The sequence below is a fragment of the Acomys russatus genome, chromosome 14 (genome assembly GCF_903995435.1).
Source record: "Acomys russatus chromosome 14, mAcoRus1.1, whole genome shotgun sequence".
NCBI classification, from domain to species: Eukaryota; Metazoa; Chordata; class Mammalia; order Rodentia; family Muridae; genus Acomys; species Acomys russatus.
The window spans coordinates 58,599,846-58,624,144 of NC_067150.1; the positions used below are offsets into that span (position 1 = coordinate 58,599,846).

General features: G+C 48.9%; 1 protein-coding gene across 1 annotated transcript in view; it reads right to left on the bottom strand.

The window, feature by feature from the left end:
- The window catches only part of Tln2 (talin 2), a 419,972-nt gene that overhangs the window by 169,672 nt on the left and 226,001 nt on the right, over positions 1-24,299 (bottom strand). Inside the window, exons 4-8 of the mRNA XM_051156732.1 lie at positions 8,870-9,041; positions 6,833-6,930; positions 4,995-5,124; positions 3,745-3,897; positions 1,182-1,324 (exon numbers count right to left, since the gene is read on the bottom strand). Of these exons, the coding sequence (XP_051012689.1) occupies positions 1,182-1,324; positions 3,745-3,897; positions 4,995-5,124; positions 6,833-6,930; positions 8,870-9,011 (666 nt within the window). The 5' untranslated portion in view covers positions 9,012-9,041. The remainder of the gene's footprint in view (positions 1-1,181; positions 1,325-3,744; positions 3,898-4,994; positions 5,125-6,832; positions 6,931-8,869; positions 9,042-24,299) is intronic.

Genomic DNA, 24,299 nt, shown 5'->3' on the forward strand with positions numbered 1-24,299 from the left:
AGAAGGCAGGGAACAGTAAGCATTTTAGACCTTCAGTGGGCTTGGTGTGGGTTACAACAACCACCTTCTTCTGCTGGCTAAATCCAAGAGCAGACAAGGAAGACAGACAGACAAGTGTGCAATAGGTAAGGGGATTTGCCAATACAAAATGCTTACATAAATGAAGTATTTGTTTTCGGCATGAGCGGAGGAGGGTAGGGCTGCCGTTGACAAACCCTGCACTATTTCTAATGTAGACAAGTAGGTAAAAGGAAGGACAGAAGGAATTTGAGGGGGGAAGAAATACTGCCCTCTAAATTCTAAAGAGAAAAATAAATAAATAAATAAATAAATAATAAATATTAAAAATAAAAAATAATAAAAAATAAACTCTAAAGAGGAATACAGGTAGCATTTTCCTCAAGTAAAAAGAAGCCCTCTGGCAACCAAGTGCAAAGCCCACATCATAAGCTGGGAGACCCTAGCTCAGGTGTGAAGTGATTTTCTAGCTTAAGCAATTAGTTAACAGCAAAGACCTAAGAGGTGACTGAGCTCAGAGCTAATACGAAGTACCGATTTGCTGGCCCAGATTCCTTTGTATTCTAAGATGTTAGCTTGTGAAATGATGAGGTAAATGGATCCAACTGTCTCCCAAGGCCAGCGAGAGGGCTGTGATGGCTACTAGGTCTCAACCCAAGAAGCTAGGCTAGGACCAGTGAGGGCCTCCTCTGGATAACCAGAGCTGGATTACCTACTTACCACACGGCCAGGCAGAAGTCCCCTGAGGTCACCTAATGCTTTAGTTCCTTTTCCGTTGCCACAATAAAATACTCCGGCAAAGGCAACTTAAGGGATAAAGAGTTCACTTGGCTCACAATTCTAGGTTACAGCTCACCAGTCGCGGTGTGGGGGAGGGGAGGTGGGGGAGGGGAGGTGGGGGAGGGGGTGGGGCAACAGGCGCTGGAAGCTGCTTATCCACAGTCAGGAGCCCTGAGCTTGCATCTCCCCTCTTAACCAATCAGGAATCGGCTGCCTAGGGAATAGTGCCGCCCACCGTTGGGTTGGCGGATCCTTCTATCTCAATTAACATAATCAAGCAACGCCTACAGGCCAACCTAAGCTAGACAGCATCTTACTGAGAATCCCTTTCCCAGGTGAGTCCAGGTCAGAGCTGCCTGTTGGCTGATCAGTAAATACCGTACCTGGACATAAAGCAAGTTCAACTGCACCGGGTCTCTGGAGTCCACGTTCTGATCAGAGTAAAAGAACTTCCGTCGAAGAAGCAGCGTTTCGTTTTCATCCACCCCTTGCTCTCTGAATGTCCGGCTGTGATCCAGCCAGTTTACTGCAACATTCAACAGATGAAAGGACAGGGTTTACTGTTCACTGCCTGAGGCAGCCCGACATGGAGATGGGTTTCTATAAATCCTGACAGTTTCACAATCACTTCTTTTGTTGTTGTTGTTGGTGGTGGTTTTTTGTTTGTTTGTTTGTTTTTTGAGACAGGGTTTCTCTGTGTAGCCTTGGCTGTCCTGGCCTTGCTTTGTAGACCAGGCTGGCCTTGAACTCACAGGGATCCACCTGCCTCTGCCTCCTGAGTGCTGGGATTACAGGTGTGCGCCACCACCACCCGGCCACAATCACTTCTTAAAACTCTGTGAGATGGCTGACCCTCCTCACACTCAAACCGCACCCAGCAGAAGGAACCCAGAGTCCAAAGGTGCCGCTCTGCCCGACGGGTCCCAGAAATCGAACTCAGGTCATGAGGCTTATCAGCAAGCGCCTTTGCCCACTGAGCCACCCCGCCTGCACTCAAATACCTTCTTGTCAGGTCCCCGGTCACAGCAACAAGACAAATAACTAGCGCGTTCCTTGAAATGGAGGACTTACTTGAGTCTTAGCTAGTGAAATGATTAGAGACACCAGGCATAACAAGGTTCTCTTGCTCTCAAATGGGAAATGGGGAGAAAGTGAAAAGTCATGAGGTGGTGCAGAGACCCCAAACTAAAGGCCAGAGAGGACATCTGTCCCTGTGGGACAGCCTGACTCTGACATCATCCTAAGAATCCTGCCCTTATACTTCAGTGCACAGGAAATCAGTTGTGTCTCGCTCATTCCCCGAAGCCCTCTGTGTCCGTCACTCCTTACCGAGTCTCCAAGTCTGTCTCTCTCTCATACACACACACATGCACATGCACACACACTGGGATAAGTATTTATGTCTAGCCTCACCAAATGCTAAGCAACATCTCTGGCATAAGGAACCTGTCTGACAGCTCTCCTCTCCCATAGTCACCTGGGAGGGTACTGTGTACACATTAATAAATCCTTAGGATTTGTCTGCTAAAGGCTTCTGGAAAGAAGTCTGTAACTGGAAATTTAATGAGGTAGAAAGAGAAGGGAGCAGAGCGAGACTCAAAGGAAATGGCAGGCCCACCAAAGATCAATAAACATTATGAGGTGATGTCACCCGGAGCGGCAGCAGGGACAAGGAGACTGCAAGGGGATGAGGCCAGGTGATGAACTAAGCCCCTCCCAGTGGACGGTGGGCGGCAAAGGTCTCACAGAAGGTCTTTGGGGCCGTCTGAGGTTATCTGCTGCTTTTGTCCACATTATCCATGTGGCCGTGGAAGTGACTTTCCTATGACAGACCAATCTCACGGTTTTCATCTCTAAGGAAATATGAGATCCAGGCAGTGGGTATTGAAGACTGTTGCTATCTACCCAACCAAAGACAGCCAGAAGCAAGTATCCCCGCCCCACACCACACTCCTAAGTAAGCCTCCAGATCTAAGGAATTCAAAAGGACACAAAAGGTATACAATTACAGATACTTACAACAGAAGAAAGGCTGTGTCCTCCACTACACACACACACACACACACACACACACACACACACACACGCATGCACCCATGCACACACAAACTGCAAGGGAAAAATAGGAGAAACGGAAAGGTAACCTGCTCAGTTAGGGTGCGTATGTTATTCAGCCACATTTCGATCCCCATGCAATAATTACAGGTTTTGTAAGACTGGAGGAAAATTGCGAACACAACTTATATATTTGATATGAATGGATTCTTTTTAGCTGTCAAACGTTATTAAAGTCACTTTAACATTTGTTTGTAAGTTTTGTCTTTTAGTGAGACAAATCAGAACATTTACAGATTAAAAAAAAAAAAAAAGAAAGAAAGAAAGAAAAAAGAAGAAACCCCAAAGTAGCTCTGAGTCATGTGGACGGTGGCAGGGGCTCCGGGGCAGCATGTGGATGGTGGCAGGGGCTCCGGGGCAGCATGGGGACGGTGGCAGGGGCTCCGGGGCAGCATGTGGACGGTGGCAGGGGCTCCGGGGCAGCATGGGGACGGTGGCAGGGGCTCCGGGGCAGCATGGGGACGGTGGCAGGGGCTCCGGGGCAGCATGTGGACGGTGGCAGGGGCTCCGGGGCAGCATGTGGACGGTGGCAGGGGCTCCGGGGCAGCATGGGGATGGTGGCAGGGGCTCTGGGGCAGCATGTGGACGGTGGCAGGGGCTCCGGGGCAGCATGGGGACGTAGCAGGGGCTCCGGGGCAGCATGGGGACAGTGGCAGGGGCTCCGGGGCAGCATGGGGATGGTGGCAGGGGCTCCAGGGCAGCATGGGGATGGTGGCAGGGGCTCCGGGGCAGCATGGGGACAGTGGCAGGGGGACGGTGGCAGGGCTCCGGGGCGGGGGCTCCGGAGGACCGTGGACCACCTGGGTCACCAGCCCCCCCATAGGCACTTACAGTCGTCATCTGTGTGGAGCTTGGCCTTTAGCTTCTCCATCTTCCTCTCGTCCCGTAACAAGGTCCTGTCTTTTTTGAGTGTGCCCGTCCCTTCCTCTTTCTTCTCTTCAATGGTTTCTTGGATTAAAGAGTATTCTTCATAATTCGTTATTCCTAATAACAGAAATTGGGTTACAATTATACATGATTAGACCACTATCAACTTCTGTTTAGGGGCAAGGGCATTGCAAGGGGTCCATGTTGGCAAAGCACAGGAAGGGGCCTTGCTTGCTTGAAGGCCAGGGAGGTCAAACTCCCTGCAGCTGCAGCACAAACACAGGCTCTTTAGTCAGAGTCAAGGCATCGGGCTCAGTTTTCCCCACAAACAGACTTATATACGCTCCCTCTCCTCTCTCTCTCTCTCTCTCTCTCTCTCTCTCTCTCTCTCTCTCTCTCTCTCTCTCTCTCTCTCTCTCTCTCTCTGAGTCTCTGATCCCCTCCCTGTGTTCTGTCTCTTTCTCTGGGATCAAACCCAAAACATGAAAGAAGAGCACCTACCACTGAGCCACATCCCAATGACTCCATTAATATTTATTTATTTGTGTCATTACTTATTTGGAGACAATGTAGTCCTGCCTGTCTGGCTTGGGACTCACTATGTAGACCATGGTGGCACTCAAACCATGGAGACCTGTCCGCCCCTGCCTCCTGCTTGCAGGGATCAAAGGCACATAACATCATGCTCAGCCTCCATTAATTTTTGAGAACCAAGGCACGACCCTGCCAAACACGAAGTGGGAAGATGACTGTACCCTTCCATGGTGAGAAACCTAAGATGCATAAGGCTCCTTTAGTGTAGTGCTTGAAGGGGTTTCCTATGCTAAGTGGCAGGGGTAGTCCCCGGAGAGACTGGCAGGAGCAACATGAAGCAAATCTATAATAGTCACACTGGCTGTTACTGTGAGTGAGAATTTAGGAGAAAGTGGCTGTCAGTGGCAAAGGGTGAATCACACTGTTAGAAAGTCATTTCCATTGATAAACTGCTTTCTGTAAAGGGAAACAAATGCTCTCAACCGTGGCGGCTCAGTGAGAAGTTTTATACTGGCTGGAGGTCAGGCTAATGGAGAGGTGGATGGGGCTCTCTTGGATGTGGGCTGAACTCCTGCCTTAACACTGCCCAGGTGGGTGTGGCCAAGGAAGTAGGTGTGGCCAAAGGAGTGGGTGTGGCCAAAGGTGTGGGTGTGGCCAAGGGACGGGGTTGAGCTGCTCACCTATCCTGCTGCAGATTGTGACCAGGAGCTCCCCCACGGTCTTAGAGTCGTCCACCATCACCGTCTTCACAGAGCCATCCAACATTCGGATTTTCTGAGGCCTCTGTTTCTTCTTGTACTCCAAAATGTCCTAGACACACGCCACGCACACACCATAGACTGAGTTGAAGAACACAGCAGCATGGGGCACTTTTCTTTGGAAATCAAGTCCCCAGAAGATGTCTCTACATCTCCCTTTGTCCAATATTTTTTTTTGAAAACTTTCCTAAGTATTCATGGGGGTACTGCTGTGCCTAGCACACGGAATTCTGAGAGCTAGGTAATGACTTTCATGGGGACTACAGAAATCTTTTGTAATAAAATTGTCCTCCAAGAGGGAATACTTGTAGCTCGCAATGACTAAAAACCACTTTCTCTAAAGTGAAGATGGCTACACGCTCCAGCGGCTGGGAAAGAGCAGCACTAACGAGGCTGAGGAGAGGATAATGCTTCACACAGTGGGAATAGAATCTGGAGTCATGTTTTATCATCACAGGGGGAAAAAACTTTTACTACCCATACACACAAAATGAACATTTATTTTTAAAATGTTACTTTTAGAATCCTTGCTGTATATATTTACTATATATGAAGGCTACATAATGAAAGACATAAATAATATCTCCAGAAGGCTTCATAGTAGGTATCGAAGCAGAAATAGTTTATCAAGACTGCAGTAAAATAGGACAGTGGTGAGATAAAACAAGGAATGAGGTAGGGGGTTCCTTCAAAACAGGAGACCTTTTTTTCATTATAATTCTTATAAATTACAGATGAGGAGGAGAAGTACCACAAATTAGCTGAACATTCCACTCTTGCTTTGTGGGCTCCTGGCCATTCCAGCAAGCCCATACCATCAGGCACACAAAACCCCAGGATCTTGCAAGTCAAGGGAGACAAATGCTCCCCACATTTTTACTCATCGCTTAAACCACGAAGGTAACGTCTGTGGCTGTCATTGGGAGTCAGCGAACCTGCATCTGCAGTTCAAGTTTCTTTTTTCAGAAACAAGCCCTGGGCAGTCTTAGGGCATCTCTGCGCCAGCCCAGGAACACCTCGTATCTACGACAGGAAGATAGTGTAGCTTGTCTCCTGTCTGCCAGGCCCAACTTCGGCATGGAGACGCTGCTCAGCGCACTAACCACAAACCGTTTCAATCCCTCTGCGGAATTTCATGCATTTCAGATGGCCAGACTCTGCTCACCACCTGGCCAGCCATGCAGGCTCACCGCGTGGAGACTGTTAATAAGAAGCTCTTGGGTTAGAACGCTGTCACAAACTGGGTGTCCACAGCTGGTTTCCCAGCAGCTAAGCGATGAGAAAGCAGAACCAGTGGACCAGCAAGATGACTCAGTGGAGGTGCCTGGCACCGAGGCTGTTTAGTTCTTAGGTCCCACATGATTAAAGGAGAGAACCAACATTTAAAAGTTGTTCTCTGTCATCTTCAATGCACACCATGCAATACAAAAAAAAAAAAAAAAAAAAAAAAAAATCCATACACACACGAACACACAATAAAGAAGTGTTCTTTAGAAAACTTTTAAAGATGGGGCTCAGGAGATGGCCGAGTGGCTAAGAGCACGGTTCTTCCAGAAGACCCAGGTTTGATTCTCAGCACCTGCATGGCGGCTTACAATAGTCTATAACTCCAGTTTCCGAATGCCATCTTCTGGCCTCCATGGGTACCACACAAGGAAGTATAACACAGGCACATGTGCAAATCAAATCACCTGTTCACATAAAATCACATAAATTAAGGCAAAAACAAAACTAAAAAGAAAACAGAGCCAACAGCATACCCCATTCCGCAGCATGTAGTAGTCCAGTGTCCGCCCTGCTTCTAGCCAAATCCCTTTCCTGGGGTCTTCATCAGAGAGAAACAGCCCATAGTCAGAAGCTGGGAAACAGAGAGAGAAAAGAGGAGGCCAAGTGGGGACAAAGCCATCACTGACCCAAGTGCACTGACTTACCAAGGAGGTCAATACTGTCCACTTCTTACCAACAGCACAGCGTCACTCCCTCGCACTGACGCAGTCTGGGAAGAACCTCCCGGCAGAATCCAGGACCACAGCCCGGTTCATGCGGATGGACCAGTGGGCTGGAGCTACATCTACAGCTTAGAGAGTCTTCAAAAACAGAGCAGCCTGTGGTTCTAACTGAAGTTAGCTTTGTTTTCTAGTCTTTGCTGACATGGACTCATTTACCCAGGCACCCACAGGGCATGATAAGACAGTCCTTAAAAAATGGGGGCAGTAATGACCAGGGCCACTGAGGCAAACCAGGGAAGATGGGCCACAGCAATAGAGCGCACTGTAAAAGACTCCTTGGAGAGTGGCGATGACTGCTCCGCAATCTTAGCCTTAGGGAAACTGCAGCAGGAAGACTGAGCTAGCCTGGGCCTTAGGGAAACTGTGGCGGGAAGACTGAGCTAGCCTGGGCTGTGTGATGAGGACCTTAAAACTGAGTTTTAAAAAAGCAGCAACAAGTTATTTAGGACTTCCTTCTGAGGTGAAGCTTATGCAGCCAAGTACCACAGAATAAGAAAAACAGTTGAAAAACTGAACTTAATATTTCCCCATGAAGACCTCACACTCTAGTGCGGGAAGTCAGAGAGGCCTGGGGCAGGAAAGGGGCAGGACCACCGCCCGCCTAGACTTTTCTCTTCCTAGTGTGTGGAGGGTGGGGAGTGGTGCACATGCAAGTCTTTGTAGGCCAGATGTCAACCTCCCATGTCATTCCTCCACCTTGTTCATTGAGTCAGGGTCTCTCACCGGCCTGCTGGCTGACAGAGGCTCCTGGGATCCTGTTTCCTCTTCCCTGCTGATGGTATTTCAAGGCTTATGCAGCTTTTGGGGATCAAACTCAGACCCTAAAACTTATGCCGCAAGGACTTTTTATGCAGCAAGCACTTGACTGTCTGAGCCACTGCCTCGAGCCATCTTTTCTTTACTGTAACTGGAATTCTTGGAGCCCTTCGGAATGGCGGGGCTCCCACAGCACCCGAGTCTTTAGAGGCCTTCGCCAGAACTCATACCCATTCAACCCAAAGAGTCAGAAAACAATAAAAAAGAACTGGAGAGCATCAGGAGACGGAACATGCAAACTCACTGTCAGATATGGACTATTAGGCAATTTTTATTTCTGGCTAATTTAGTAGCACTCAGCAATCATAAACAATGCCTTCTTCTGGACTCTCTTGGTACCAGCACTCACCCATGTACAAACCCGCATGCAGATACACACACGTAGACATAATTAAAAATAAAATCATTTAAGAAATTAAGGTTAAAAATTCACGGAGCTCCTTCAAAGAGCTTGCGCTACTGGAGTTTTACACAGGGTTGAGGCTGCATGGAGTTATTGTGCATCAGGTAAGGATGCTATTCTTTATTTGACCAATAGAGTGACACATCAAAAGGTGGTTTGTAAATTGCAGGATGGTCACCTGAAGAGGGCCAAGACAAGAGGCATGTCCTTATGGGTCACAGGGTCAGTGTCAATGTGGCCATTGACAAGGGAAGCCCTGGTCTTATAAGGGAGTGATATAAGAAGGCATTTCGCTTAAACTCCTAATCCCCGCCTCCAGCCCCCCAGATAGGGTCTCACAGTGTACTACAGAAACAGGATAGCCTAGAACTGGAGATGCAGATTAGGCTGGCCTTGACCTCAGGCTATCAGCCCGACTCTGCCTCCAGAGTGCTGGGATTATAGAAGTGAGTCTCCATGCCTGGCTTGAAACAGAGATGTTTTAAACGTGTCTAGGTGTGTCCCTTTAGCTACAGAATTAAGGGGTATCCACATACCCTTTCAAAAGCCAATGAAAAACCGTGACCCACCTTGCCCGGTCTGTGCCTCGGGCACTCTTTCCCGAATGACTCGGCAGGCATCATAAACGGCCGTAGATGGCTCAAACTGCATGGTCTTCACCACATTGCAGTGGCGGACACAGATCTTTAAGGACAGGGCCACCATTTTCATAGATGACTTGATGCGTTGCACTCAGAGCATCTAGAACACACAAGGAAACAAGCCTTGATGCATACAATCATTTGGCTGCAGGGAAAGAGAAAAAATGCCGAGTTCTTAACCCGCCTGCCCCACTATAAAATCACTCACATCGCCGTCAGAACCAGTAGGAGTGGTGTGTGATAATGTGCTAACATTCCCAATTTGAGAAATGTCAACATATACCCCTCCACACACAACAGCAACAACTGTCAAGAATTAGCCCCAGACTGCATGGAGGCACTACAGCCTGCCCAGCGGCTGGACTGCCAATAGGACAGAGGAGTTGGAAATGCCTCACACTTCCCACCGCCCTGTCAAGGTTTTCAAAGCCAGCCACGAAGCTACTTCCAGCTGTTTTCTTGCAGGCATATTTGAGGAACTCTGACCACTTTTGGTCAATAGCTTTTAAGCTCTAAAGAGAAATGGATAGGTTTGCTGGGCTGTGATGGCTTTATGTATCTGTCTGTCCCCTGGAGAATGGGGACAGTTGCAGAGTTTTCCAAACCCCTGAGATGTCCCAGCATGGCTCAAGGCTGGGAGTTGGTGCAGAAGGCCATGGGGTGCAATGCCATCCTAGACGCCTGTCATGGGATGCAACAGAAAGGGATGGCTAATCTTTTCTAGTCCCTGGAGAAAGAGTTCCAAGTGTTCTTGGAGCAGCAGAACAAGGGTGGAGAAGGAGGCATCAAAGTGAACATGTGAGAACCCAGTGGCCAGAGGAAGATGGTCAGTTCACAGGTCAGGTGAGGACTCGGAGGAATCCGACAGCTTGGAGCTCCCTGTCAACTCAGGTAACAGAGCTCAGTGGCGTGTGGGCTAAAAATAAAGTAGATAGTAGGACCAGGGGTGAGGTGCAGGAGAGGGCTGGCTCAAAGGGTAGCAACACATCTCCTATGCAGGCTTGCTGGGAAGTGGACAGAGCCATAGGTAGAAGTTTCCATCCCATGTGGATAAGCTGCTATCCACCATGTACCACCTCTCCTAACAGGAAGGCACGCACACATGGGTCTGCCTGCTGATGATCCTAAGTGCCCTGTTTCACCATAGGCCATCTCAGTTCTGGGCTCTGTCAACATAGCCACCTCTCAGTCTGTTGTTGACGAGAGGGTGAGTAGACAAGGCAGTTGGGTTGGGAGCCTGCTGTCCGGGTCCACTCCCAGGCCAGGAGTACCTCGAACTTCCGTGCCAGCCACTTCCCTGCTTCTGCCCTTCAGGCAGCAGGGAGAAACTGGTACCTGCAGCTAGCTTTCCCCACCAGCCTTTCATGTTTCCCTCTCTGAGCATCCAAGGAGGAAGGGCATGGAATGCAAGCAGCTCTTCTAGTGCAAGGCAGAAGCTCAAAAGAATGAGAAAGGGCTGGAGAGATGGCTCAGAGGTTGAGAGCCCTGGCTGCTCTTCCAGAGGTCCAGAGTTCAATTCCCAGCAACCACGTGGTGACTCACAGCCATCTGTAATGAAATCTGATCCCTCTTCTGGTATCCATGAAAACAGAGCGCGCGCGCACACACACACATATATAAAATAAATAAATCTTAAAAAAAAAAATAGGATGAGAAACAGCAGAGGCCGTGTCTGAGCTATTCAGTCACCCCAAACAACCACTGTAAAGAGAATCATTGTCTTTAGTCAGGATCACATCATAAAAGAAATCTCTCTGAAAGGCGCTGTGCATAGGCCCACGACTAAAGAGAGTCCAGCATGCTTCTTACTCCTGGCTCCTTAATTTACTGTGATTCAGTTTTCCCAAATGGACAAGACTAATTGTTTACTATACAGGAATCTGTGTATAGGTGTGCACACGGTATATATACGTGTGTGTGTTCATGTGTGCTTATGAGTGTGAAAGCCAAGGACAACCTTGGGCCTCTTCCTGAACCCAGAGCCTAGCAGTTCAGTTAGACCAGCTAGCTGGTGAGCCCCAGGGATCATCCTGTCTCCCCACCTGCCTGGCACCATGATTACAGGTGTGCGCCTCCCACCTGGCTTTTTACATGGGTGCTAGAAATCCGAAGTCAAATCTACATGCTTTCATGGCAAGCACTTTACCAACTGAGCCACCTCCCCAGTCACCTCATGGGAATATTTTGAAATACAATGTATTTACATGAAGAAATGTGTTCTAAACAGTCCCTTCCACATAGGGACTAGGTTTTTATGATCATGCAAGATGACCACTCACGTAGCCAATGCCCAGATCTGAAACCAACGTGCACAATGATTTACTCATCCTGACAAGGCCTGTGGCAGTGAGCTAGCTCTCATGCCACTCTTAAATGAGCAAGATTCTTGCAAAAATGGACATTTGTTGGCAGTAAGTGCCGTGCTTTACCCTACGGCAAGGAGAGGGGATTGCAGCGTTATCAGTTCGGAGATGTTAACTGAAGGCGAGGATGCGAGCAGTCACGCTGGATCTCCTGGGCAAACGGTGCACCTCGAACAACCTTGGTACCTATGCATGCTCCTTCCCTACCTGGCTGTTTTCTGGGCAACCGACCCCTCTTCTGTATCCTAACCCCATTTTAATGGCGCACACTTGGCATGTAGAATGGCTGGTTGGGCTTCATTTTCAGAATTAGTTGCAAGAAAGCCCACAGCCAAATTCACACAGGACTTTCAGCAGCTCCTATTTAGGGTGTTTCCTTTTGCTCCAGTCTAAATGTCTGCTCTCATATTGATCTTAAATATTTTGCGTGTACATTAAAAGACAGGATACATTGTAAATTCAAAACATTTACTTCATTTTCCTTTTACTAATCTCTTCTCACTCTGACGACACTTTGCTCTCATTATATGTATAAAGGTCACTTGAGCCAGCACAAAAAAATACCTTCTACACTATCCATTATAGAAGATGAGCCACTGGAAACAGCAGTGAAATGTAGATATTTAAAAAATTACCCCCCTCCCCGCCACCTGCCCCAGTTCCAGAGAGCTGAATACAGCTGAGGATCTTCCTGGTCCAGCCAGGGATGAGCAAGCCCAGGCCTAGCCAGGGAGCTCCAAGATAAACACCACTGGTCAGGACGAGCGGCTGGTCCTCGGATTTATGCCTGACAAGTTAGGCCTAAGAGGTGTTCCACCCCACCTTGCCTTGTTAACTGTACCACCCAGAGCGCTTAAGTTCCTGTGCCTCAGTCTCCTCGGAAAAACAGAAAGGGAAAAAAACAAAACAAAACAAAAAACAAAAAAGATCTACCAGTGAGGCTGCCACAGAATCCAATGAGTTAAACATGTCAAAGGCACATGGAATGTGCTGAGTAATTATTAAAATTAGCCTAGGGTGCCATAGAAACACCGGAAGCATCCTACTGCGCTCAGCTAGCAGAGGCTACAAAGCTCATCTTACTGTTCATGTTTGACTCCAGAAGAGGAGAACAAAAGCAGACAAGATTCCTGTCCAGGGCCAGCGCCCTCTCGCAAGCCCTAGACTCCTCGCACAGATCCAGTGCTCAACAATCTTTCCTAGACATCCCAGGATCTCATGAGGAGAAGTAAAGCTGGCCACTTGTGGAGAAGCCGAGTCTTGGCACCTAAATCTTAGAGATACCCAGATTACCAAAATCCAAGAGGCAAACACAGCGCCCTCTATAGGTCATGGATGGCATCACGACTGGCTCCAGCTCCGTAGCTCCTAACAGTGGGGTCTGCCCAGGAATGCCCTATGGGAAGCAGTAAGGAAGCTCTGCACATATCCCTGTAAATCGGCAAGACAGGAAAGCCAGACAACCACTACTTGGTGGGACTTTGCCTCTCCAACGCAGCGGGGACTGGATGCTATGCTCATGATTCTTGACTGTGACCCATGGGATGGCCCTGCATGCCACTATGGATGGTGACACCCATCCCCTTTCTTCATGTCTGCTCCTTGCCCTGGAGGTAATGCAGCCATGGCTGACAGCTACATGCATCTCATAACCAAACACGAACAACGCAGAGATGAGTCTTTATGGGGTCGGTCTACGTTTGTATTTACAGATTTGGTTCCGGTGAGCACTTGAGCTCTCTGTGAGGAGAGCAAAGTGCAGTCTCACCTGCACCTCTACAAGGGAAGAGCAGTGGCTTCTCTATGATAGAGTAAGAACCCACGTACCCCGGGGCTCTGCCATCTCGAGGGCCAGTTGCATAGGGCTTACCCTTAACACTGAGAGTCCAATACGCTAAGAAGAGCAGGCCCATCAGAAAGGTAAGTCAAGCCAACCCTCCCCGGGGAGCCTACTGTCTTTTATTCCGGGGCTGGGGCAGTGTGGTGAGAGTAAGCAGTCAGGTGTCCCATTTCCATCGTCTATAGGAGCCACATCTTCTGTGAGTTACTCAGGTCCTCCTCAGTCTGTCTCCTTCCCTCTCATCTCTCCCCGCTGCTGAGGACCCAGGAGGCCGGGCTTTAGTAGAGAGGCTCCCTTTGTCCCACACAGGACAGTTCCGTTTTATCACATGCTCAGGCAAAGCAGCAAGGTACCGGTTCTTCCGAGCACTCAGCATTCATTTAGGAAAGGATCAAGCCTACCAAGCCACAGTGGGAAATCAGACAGGGAACAGTTACATAAGGCCATCCCTGGATTTTTTTTTCTCCCAGAGAGGCCAGGACCACTATTCAACTTTGAGCCTTTCAATTAGAAGGACAAGTGTTGAAAGACCACCAGAAGTGATTAACTGTCTAAATAGGTGTGAAGTGAGCAAGAAGCCAGGTGGGTCAGTACAAATCCTAGGCATAGGGCAGCCCTAGTAATCCATGGGGCTCCCACTGTGATTCCTGCCCATCCTCAGTCCAGCAGTAAGCATCCATACCGTGGCTCAGCGAACACATCTGCCAGCAGAGCACCGTCGCCTCTCTTGGCTTCTGAGAACAGTGGCTGAGTCCGGATAATGAGCTGTGAACCTCAAGGCCCCAGTGCTTGGAAGATACTGAGGATCCCTGAAACGAATGTGTGCTCCACAGAAAGACAAAGGCAGACTTCCCATGCCTTATTTGGGTGCCTCCTGAGTTTCATCTTGGGCTGGTTACAGAAGCATGGGCACTTTACCAGTGGTGACACTACTGAAAAATGTCACACCTTCCCCCCTCCCCCACCTGAGCAACCATCAGTGCCTGTGGATCCTCAGAGAGAGGCAGGGTCCCATGGACCCCTTCTCTTCATGACAGAATGGGCAGGCCCAATTTTGTGCAGGTGGGCAGACCTGCCGTGAGTTCAAGAGTGCAAAGGTCATGACATGCTCGAAAGATGGACTACCACAGTGTTTCCCCCCCCCTTCCTCTGGCTCTTGTATTCATTCGCCCCACCTTCTGTGAAGCTTCTTGAGCCATAGATGAGGTCTCATTTCAGGCTGAACATCCAACAGTCCCTCCTGTCAAAACTCTGAACAGCTGTTTCTGCAATTACGACTGACTACTGCAAGAAGACACTTCTCTGACCAAAGCTAACAGCAATACTGATGCATTGATATAAACATACAAATCTATAGAAGGCAATCGGATGCAGGCATCATGTCCCCAGGGCACAACAGCAGTAGGCTGCTTACCAGGCCCCACCACTTCCCCAGCCATGAGCTTCTTTCTACCAGTGTTCACACTGAAGGTTATTTCACCTCTGCACAGCTGTGTTGGAGGTTGGTCTGATGCTAAGTATTTTGATGCTAATTACTGGTTCACAAGATCTAGTTGCTGCCCTGACCCTTGCCTCCCTGATTGGCTGAATAAAATGCCTACACCTGGGCAAGCCAGATGAAAGGGGTAGAGTCAAGGTTCAAGGGCTTTGAGCAGAGAGGATCTTGGGAGGAGAAAGAAGGAGAATTGCCACGGGATAGGAAAGAGCCATGTGGGCCCAGAGGGGGAGCTCTGAAGTCCCACATGAAAGAAACGGCCCAATTGAACAACCCTAGCAAGTATGTTGGGATTATGGCTGAGAGATAAATCAAGTAGAAATTATTAGAAGCAGATGGCACGGGATGGAGGCTGGGAGATGAATGAAGACAGCTTAGGAGGTAAGAGCCAGGGGAAAAAATAGGCTATTCTAAAATATACTAGCTTTCTGTGTCTTTATTGATTGTAAAAGTGGGTTCGAAAATACCACCGTAGTACTTATAAGCCTACTAATAAACATTTATTAGGCCATACCATTAAACTAACAACACAGTCAACTCAAATCAGACCAAGAGGTATCTATCCACAATAATTCAAAGGCTTAAAGATGAGCAGGTTGCCAACATCCACCAGACCAAACCACGCCCTCTCACCTAAAACCCATTTCAAGGGCCACAGAACCTCAACCTCGTAGCTCACAACATGAACTTAAGAAAATTAGAAAGAACCAATGTCGAACAAGTCCAACTTCATTAACGAGTCCTCGAGGGAGGACAATGAACTCCCCTGCCCCTGGCAGCACCCACCTCGGAGAAGAGCTCAGGGCTGACTTAATGCCAGAGTGCAGGCAAGTTGGCTGTCCTTGCTCCAGTCAGAGAGCTAATGGCTCCCTCGAGTGTGGAATACGGATGGAGTGACAGGGAAAGATGCTGCTATCGTTTTACCACTTCCAGATGAAGAAACTGTCACCTTGAAGTCAAGAGACTTGTCCACCGTCACAGTGCAGTAAAGTCACCACAAGCACAGAGTATGTAGCCCTCCAAGGATTTCTCCAATATTCCTCCCAATACTTGGCCCTGGGCTACCTTACCACAGACACTAACAGGCTCATCCCTTGATGACCCTTTGACCCGAATGGCTTTATAGCCCTCTGAAGTAGGCATTGTTGTTGGGTGCCTTTGACAAGCTAGAAAGTGACAGAGATTCCTCCTCCCAATCTCCCCTTCTAGAACACACTCAGAGGCTCTGGGAAGAAAAGTGAATTCCTAGGCCAGCCGTGTGAGGAATGTACTGTCATTTTCCGTCAGACCACTCTGTGGGCTTCCCGGAACCTCGCCACTCAGCTTTGATGTTCAGGGCAGCAGGATAAATCCTCCATTCCTCCTCAGTCCTGCTGGAGTCTCCCTTCCGGGTTCACCTGCTCTTCTTTCCCCCATCAAAGGTTAAAGAAAGAACCTGGCTCTAAACTGAATCCTGATTTTGAATTCTTTAACTTGTTCATATTGTCCCATCACTTGGTGCTCTTGGACCCTTTGTGACATCTCAGGACAGCAGATTTCCATGCTGCAGGCGAGGCAGACAGCTTTGTCTTTGCAGCACACACCACTGTGATGACTCTAGACCACACATTAGCCTTTACCAGAAAACACAGGGGTCTATTCAAAGAGGTCTGGGGGAAGGGTCAGTATCTTCTAGACTCATCAGGGGGGAAAATAGTAAAGGACTGTACACATGCACGCACACATGCACACACGCCTACATGCACACAAGCACACACGCACACATGGTCTTCCTTATGCACGTATTTAACCTGATGCCACACTGGTTGGTCTACGCTGAAGGATATGTGCTACAGCAGCCTGATTTCAAGTGTCAAGTGATGGTGTGCACTGACATGATCACACTGAAAGAACCTCCCACTTCCCAGCTCTGGTCGTGTTCAACGAAAGGCTGCAAACCACACATCACTCACAAAGGCAATAGGGCGTGGCCTTTTCGAGAAGGAATTCTGAGGAATAAAGGAAAGAAAAGTAAAGACATATTATTGCCATTTATCTATGTTAATCTATTAACTGCATATCGGAAGAGCATTTCTGTAGGAGACTCGATATAAAAATCTGGAGTATATGTGAAAAGCTGAAACAAATCAAGGAATGTGACTGCGGTGGATAGTACTGATTGTCAACCTGACAGGGTTGACATAGTGGGCATCTTTGTGAGGGAATGGGTTGGCTGACAACATCCCATGGTCCAGACTGAATGAAGAAGCAGAGACACGCTCTGCTTCCTGGCTGCAAAGGCAATGCGACCCCACCTCATGCGTCACAGGATGCAGTGTCTGCCATGTTGTAGACTCACCCTGTGAGCCAAAGCAAGCCTTCTTCCTTAAGTTGCTCCCATAGCAGCAATGAGAAAAGTCATACAGTAATTAGCGCTTTACTCCCGTAGCCTCAGGCCTAGTGGCAGACTGTCATGTGGCCCATCCAACGGTGCTTCCGGCCCTCCTTCCAGGAATGCCTAATTTTATGTTCAAACATTCGGATGTTGCAGTAAAACTGCACATAGTTTAAAATGTTCCTCATCTCAGACCCAGGAACTGTTATGTTTAACTCGCCATGAGCCACCATGCTAGCCTTTGCATCCGACACTTGCCTGGGAAAACAAAAGAGGTTTTGTTTCAGGGGTTTCAGCTCACAGAAGCTGTACCCACTGCTGCGTGCTTGCAGTGTGGCAGAACAGGATCAGGGCGGCAGGCAGGAGCTTCCCCGTCCTTCAGTGGCTGCTCATTTCACGGAAGCCAGGCGGCAGAGAATAGATGAGGCCATGCCAACAAAGGCAGTTCAAAGACACCTCTAGCAACTCAGACCCTGCCTTGCAGACTGTGGGTCCATCGAAGGGCTAACCGGTTGGTTAAGTCAAAACCCTCATGTTCTAGCTCCTCTGAAACCCTCACCATGGACATGCCCAGAAGCATGCTTAATAGTCTCGCAAGTATCTCTCAAACCGCTCAAGTTGATAATCAAGATACGTATACCTGTTGTAACCTCCCCATTTCCATAAAGTAAGAACACTAATAAATGCATATTTTAAAACACTGTAAATAATAGCAGGGAACATACATGACGCCATACACATAGATGAGGCCATACACACACACATAGATGAGGCCACACACACACACATAGCTGACGCCACACACATAGATGACATCATACACGTAGATGACGCTATACACCTCGCAGTGGTTCTTAAGCCTTTTAATGAGTCAAGCACACAGATTGCAACACACAACCATGAAGGGGTTGAGACTTTGTCTAAAGAGGCCACTCAAAACACAGTGGCTTTTAAACTTGTCAAATGTGTGCTCCCTAAATAGGAAGGAACGTGAAAAAACAGTGCTTCTGTTAAGAAAACAGTAAAATGGGAGAGGTATGTATTCTCAATGGCTGTTATTAATAATTGAACCTGCCCTTGGTGAATTACTGAGTATCACACACTTGCCTAATGACTCAGAAAGTGAGGTCCGATTTATCGTAGGCAAAGCAGGCTGAATAAAGGGGCATGCTGTATAAATAAAAAGGTAAACACAGAAGGCTTCAACCCAGGTCTGTCTGAATTCAGACATCTGTGTCTGGCCCCACTCCAACTACAGACAGGCAACACTGACATTTTGACACGTGTCCTTTGGGTTTATCTGTTTTTATATAGTTGAGAAAATGTATTCTATATGATTTCTGTATATGGAGCTCTACCTCCATCATAATCATTTCCCACAGTAATGTAAGCTCTGTAATATCTCAATATTTTATTAAAATATCACATTTTAAACAGACATATGATATTGCAATGAAATATCCTATAATGTACCGAACTGTGTTTTTATGTACACTAGCTATATCCAAGTTTTCACACTCATAAATAAGGCTGTAGAGCAGGCTTTTCCATTCTAAAATCTCTTCTGCTTTTAATTTCAGATTTTTATAAGCCATCTATCTAAAAGTTCCCATGTTTCCCCCACACCAACATTTCTTCAGAGAAGCCCAAAACAGACTGAGACCACAAGAGAAAAACAAAAGCAAATGTTCAGGGGACATCAGTTTTGCATTTTGAGTTATAGGATAGCTAAATGAATATGTATTAGCAACTGGGCAGCCGAGAATCAATCCAGGTTTTATAGTTCAATCTATGCTGCAGAATGAGCCCGCCATCCGAGGCTCAGGCTCAGGGACCAGAACTAGAAGGAGAACCAGCAAAGAAATGAATAGGAGAAAAAAACATCTGGCATGGTCCATAAAACAGATTTACACAAGAGGCAGAGAAAAGATAGATGCTGAACATACATTTTAAAAATATATGGCGAACTGTAGGAATGACAAAAGAATAGACTGATTCGGTTTTTCTTACAAAAAGCTGTGTGGACGTGACTGGTGAGCATCAACATTCTGATTTCTATAAACCCAAGTGTCAAGAACTGCCCACCAGACCCCACCCAACTGCATGGAAGGACTGTTGGGGAGCCACTTATCCTGGTCTTAATAAAATGAAGCCAGATCAAAAAAATATTTCCACTTTTGTCAGTGGATTATGAGCAAGATTTACATTGTGAATAACAAAAACCCAATCATAGTTAAGTCTGCATGCGTTCGTTCCCTTCATCCCAATGCAAGGGAGGGCTGGAGACGCTAGAAAGGTGGCTGGGTGGATAAGAGCGCTGACTGCTCTCACAAAGGACCTGAGTTCAATTCCCAGCACATACGCACAGAGGCTCACAGCCATCTGTAGCTGCAGTTTCAGGGGATCTGATGCCCTCTTCTGGCCTGCCTGGGCACCAGGCACACCTGTGGTGCACACATAAAACAAACATAAATGAAACTCTGAGAGACAAAATAAAAGAGGGCTATAGTCGGAAGCCCCTTCTCGCAACCCGGTAAGTGCGAAGATCCAAGACTGCCCAAGATTCACAGAGCAAATAACTGTTATGGGTTCAGATCTAAACACGACAACATTGTAGGAGAGGACACAGGGGAGAATGGCAGCTAGATGCCAGGGTGTACGGCGGAAAAAACAAATCCCATCCTCCAGACTCCATACAACCAACGCAATTACCAACCGGCAACAACAATTGTCCTTACCTGTACTGGGCCCACACAAGATCAGGCCCATCAACAGTCAAGGAACAGGGAGGGGCTTGTGGGCCCTACCCTGTATCTCTACACTATTGGCTGTCGATGAGTTCCGGGAGGGGGAGCTACTGCTGGACTGAGCTTACCAACCTCACATGGACAGCTCCAAAGCATGGCCCTGGCTAATCAGAGTAGGTCACAAAACAAAGTGAACAGACATAATTGTGAGGGACTTAAAGGGGGGAGAAAGGAGGGCAGGGCTGGAGGGTAGATAAGAGGTCAGTGTGAGTGGCGTATATATGTGAAATTGTTAAAAATAAGAAATCAGGGAAGCAAGGAGGAAGGGAAGAAAAAACATGTGGGAGAAGTGACAAACCTTCCACGACATAGGTAGGGCACAGCCACATGCACGTGCACAGCATCCTCTACTGCTACCCCACGTACACAGCATCCTCTACTGCTACCCCATGTGCACAGCATCCTCTACTGCTACCCCATGTGCACAGCATCCTCTACTGTTACCCCACGTACACAGCATCCTCTACTGCTCCCCCATGTACACAGCATCCTTCCTCTACTGCTACCCCACGTACACAGCATCCTCTACTGCTACCCCATGTGCACAGCATCCTCTACTGCTACCCCATGTACACAGCATCCTCTACTGCTCCCCCATGTACACAGCATCCTCTACTGCTACCCCATGACACAGCATCCTCTACTGCTACCCCACGTACACAGCATCCTCTACTGCTCCCCCATGTACACAGCATCCTTCCTCTACTGCTACCCCACGTACACAGCATCCTCTACTGCTACCCCATGTGCACAGCATCCTCTACTGCTACCCCACGTACACAGCATCCTCTACTGCTACCCCATGTACACAGCATCCTCTACTGCTCCCCCATGTACACAGCATCCTCTACTGCTACCCCATGACACAGCATCCTCTACTGCTACCCCACGTACACAGCATCCTCTACTGCTACCCCATGTACACAGCATCCTCTACTGCTACCCCACGTACACAGCATCCTCTACTGCTACCCCACGTACACAGCATCCTCTACTGCTACCCCACATACACAGCATCCTCTACTGCTACCCCACATACACAGCATCCTCTACTGCTACCCCACGTACACAGCATCCTCTACTGCTACCCCAGGTACACAGCATCCTCTACTGCTACCCCATGTACACAGCATCCTCTACTGCTACCCCAGGTACACAGCATCCTCTACTGCTACCCCATGACACAGCATCCTCTACTGCTACCCCATGTGCACAGCATCCTCTACTGCTACCCCACATACACAGCATCCTCTACTGCTACCCCATGTACACAGCATCCTCTACTGCTACCCCATGTACACAGCATCCTTCCTCTACTGCTACCCCACGTACACAGCATCCTCTACTGCTACCCCACATACACAGCATCCTCTACTGCTACCCCATGTGCACAGCATCCTCTACTGCTACCCCACGTACACAGCATCCTCTACTGCTACCCATGTACACAGCATCCTCTACTGCTACCCCACGTGCACAGGATCCTCTACTGCTACCCCACGTACACAGCATCCTTCCTCTACTGCTACCCCATGTACACAGCATCCTCTACTGCTACCCCATGTACACAGCATCCTCTACTGCTACCCCACGTACACAGCATCCTCTACTGCTACCCCATGTGCACAGCATCCTCTACTGCTACCCCATGACACAGCATCCTCTACTGCTACCCCATGTACACAGCATCCTCTACTGCTACCCCACGTGCACAGCATCCTCTACTGCTACCCCACATACACAGCATCCTCTACTGCTACCCCACATACACAGCATCCTCTACTGCTACCCCACGTACACAGCATCCTCTACTGCTACCCCAGGTACACAGCATCCTCTACTGCTACCCCATGTACACAGCATCCTCTACTGCTACCCCAGGTACACAGCATCCTCTACTGCTACCCCATGACACAGCATCCTCTACTGCTACCCCAGGTACACAGCATCCTCTACTGCTACCCCATGACACAGCATCCTCTACTGCTACCCCATGTACACAGCATCCTCTACTGCTACCCCAGGTACACAGCATCCTCTACTGCTACCCCATGACACAGCATCCTCTACTGCTACCCCATGTACACAGCATCCTCTACTGCTACCCCATGTGCACAGCATCCTCTACTGCTACCCCACGTACACAGCATCCTCTACTGCTACCCCACGTACACAGCATCCTCTACTGCTACCCCATGTGCACAGCATCCTCTACTGCTACCCCACATACACAGCATCCTCTACTGCTACCCCATGTACACAGCATCCTTCCTCTACTGCTACCCCATGTACACAGCATCCTTCCTCTACTGCTACCCCACGTACACAGCATCCTCTACTGCTACCCCACATACACAGCATCCTCTACTGCTACCCCATGTGCACAGCATCCTCTACTGCTACCCCACGTACACAGCATCCTCTACTGCTACCCCATGTACACAGCATCCTCTACTGCTACCCCACGTGCACAGGATCCTCTACTGCTACCCCACGTACACAGCATCCTTCCTCTACTGCTACCCCATGTACACAGCATCCTCTACTGCTACCCCATGTACACAGCATCCTCTACTGCTACCCCACGTACACAGCATCCTCTACTGCTACCCCATGTGCACAGCATCCTCTACTGCTACCCCATGACACAGCATCCTCTACTGCTACCCCATGTACACAGCATCCTCTACTGCTACCCCATGTGCACAGCATCCTCTACTGCTACCCCATGTGCACAGCATCCTCTACTGCTACCCCATGTGCACAGCATCCTCTACTGCTACCCCACGTGCACAGCATCCTCTACTGCTACCCCACATACACAGCATCCTCTACTGCTACCCCACATACACAGCATCCTCTACTGCTACCCCATGTGCACAGCATCCTCTACTGCTACCCCATGTGCACAGCATCCTCTACTGCTACCCCATGTGCACAGCATCCTCTACTGCTACCCCACATACACAGCATCCTCTACTGCTACCCCATGTGCACAGCATCCTCTACTGCTACCCCATGTACACAGCATCCTCTACTGCTACCCCAGGGTACACAGCATCCTCTACTTGCTACACCACGTACACAGCATTCCTCTACTGCTACCCAATGTACACAGCATCCTTACTGCTACCCCAGGTACACAGCATCCTCTACTGCTACCCAGTACACAGCATCCTCTTACTGCTACCCCATGTACAAGCATCCTCTACTGCTACCCCAGGTACACAGCATCCTCTACTGCTACCCCATGTGCACAGCATCCTCTACTGCTACCCCACATACACAGCATCCTCTACTGCTACCCCCACGTACACAGCATCCTCTACTGCTACCCCATGTACAAGCATCCTCTACTGCTAAACCCCACGTGCACAGCATCCTCTACTGCTACCCCATGTACACAGCATCCTCTACTGCTACCCCATGTACACAGCATCCTCTACTGCTACCCCAATACACAGCATCCTCTATGCTACCCCACGTACACAGCATCCTCTACTGCTCCCCCATGTACACAGCATCCTCTACTGCTACCCCATGACACAGCATCCTCTACTGCTCCCCCATGTACACAGCATCCTCTACTGCTACCCCATGTGCACAGCATCCTCTACTGCTACCCCACGTACACAGCATCCTCTACTGCTACCCCACGTACACAGCATCCTCTACTGCTCCCCCATGTACACAGCATCCTCTACTGCTACCCCACATACACAGCATCCTCTACTGCTACCCCATGTGCACAGCATCCTCTACTGCTACCCCACGTGCACAGCATCCTCTACTGCTACCCCATGTACACAGCATCCTCTACTGCTCCCCCATGTACACAGCATCCTCTACTGCTACCCCATGTGCACAGCATCCTCTACTGCTACCCCATGTGCACAGCATCCTCTACTGCTACCCCACGTACACAGCATCCTCTACTGCTACCCCACGTACACAGCCATCCTCTACTGCTACCCCACGTACACAGCATCCTCTACTGTTATACCCCACGTACACAGCATCCTCTACTGCTACCCACGTGACACAGATCCTACGTACCTCTACTGCTACCCCACGTAAACAGCATCCTATACTGATACCCCAAGTTACACAGCATCCTCTATGCTACCCCACGTACACAGCATCCTCTACTGCTACCCCACGTACACAGCATCCTTCCTCACTGCTACCCCACGTACACAGCATCCTCTACTGCTACCCCCACGTACACACGCATCCTCTACTGCTACCCCATGTACACAGCATCCTCTACTGCTACCCCACGTACACAGCATCCTCTACTGCTACCCCACGTACACAGCATCCTCTACTGCTACCCCACTTACACAGCATCCTCTACTGCTACCCACTGTACACAGCATCCTCTACTGCCTACCCCACGTGCACAGCATCCTCTACTGCTACCCCATGTACACAGCATCCTCTACTGCTACCCCATGTACACAGCATCCTCTAATGCTA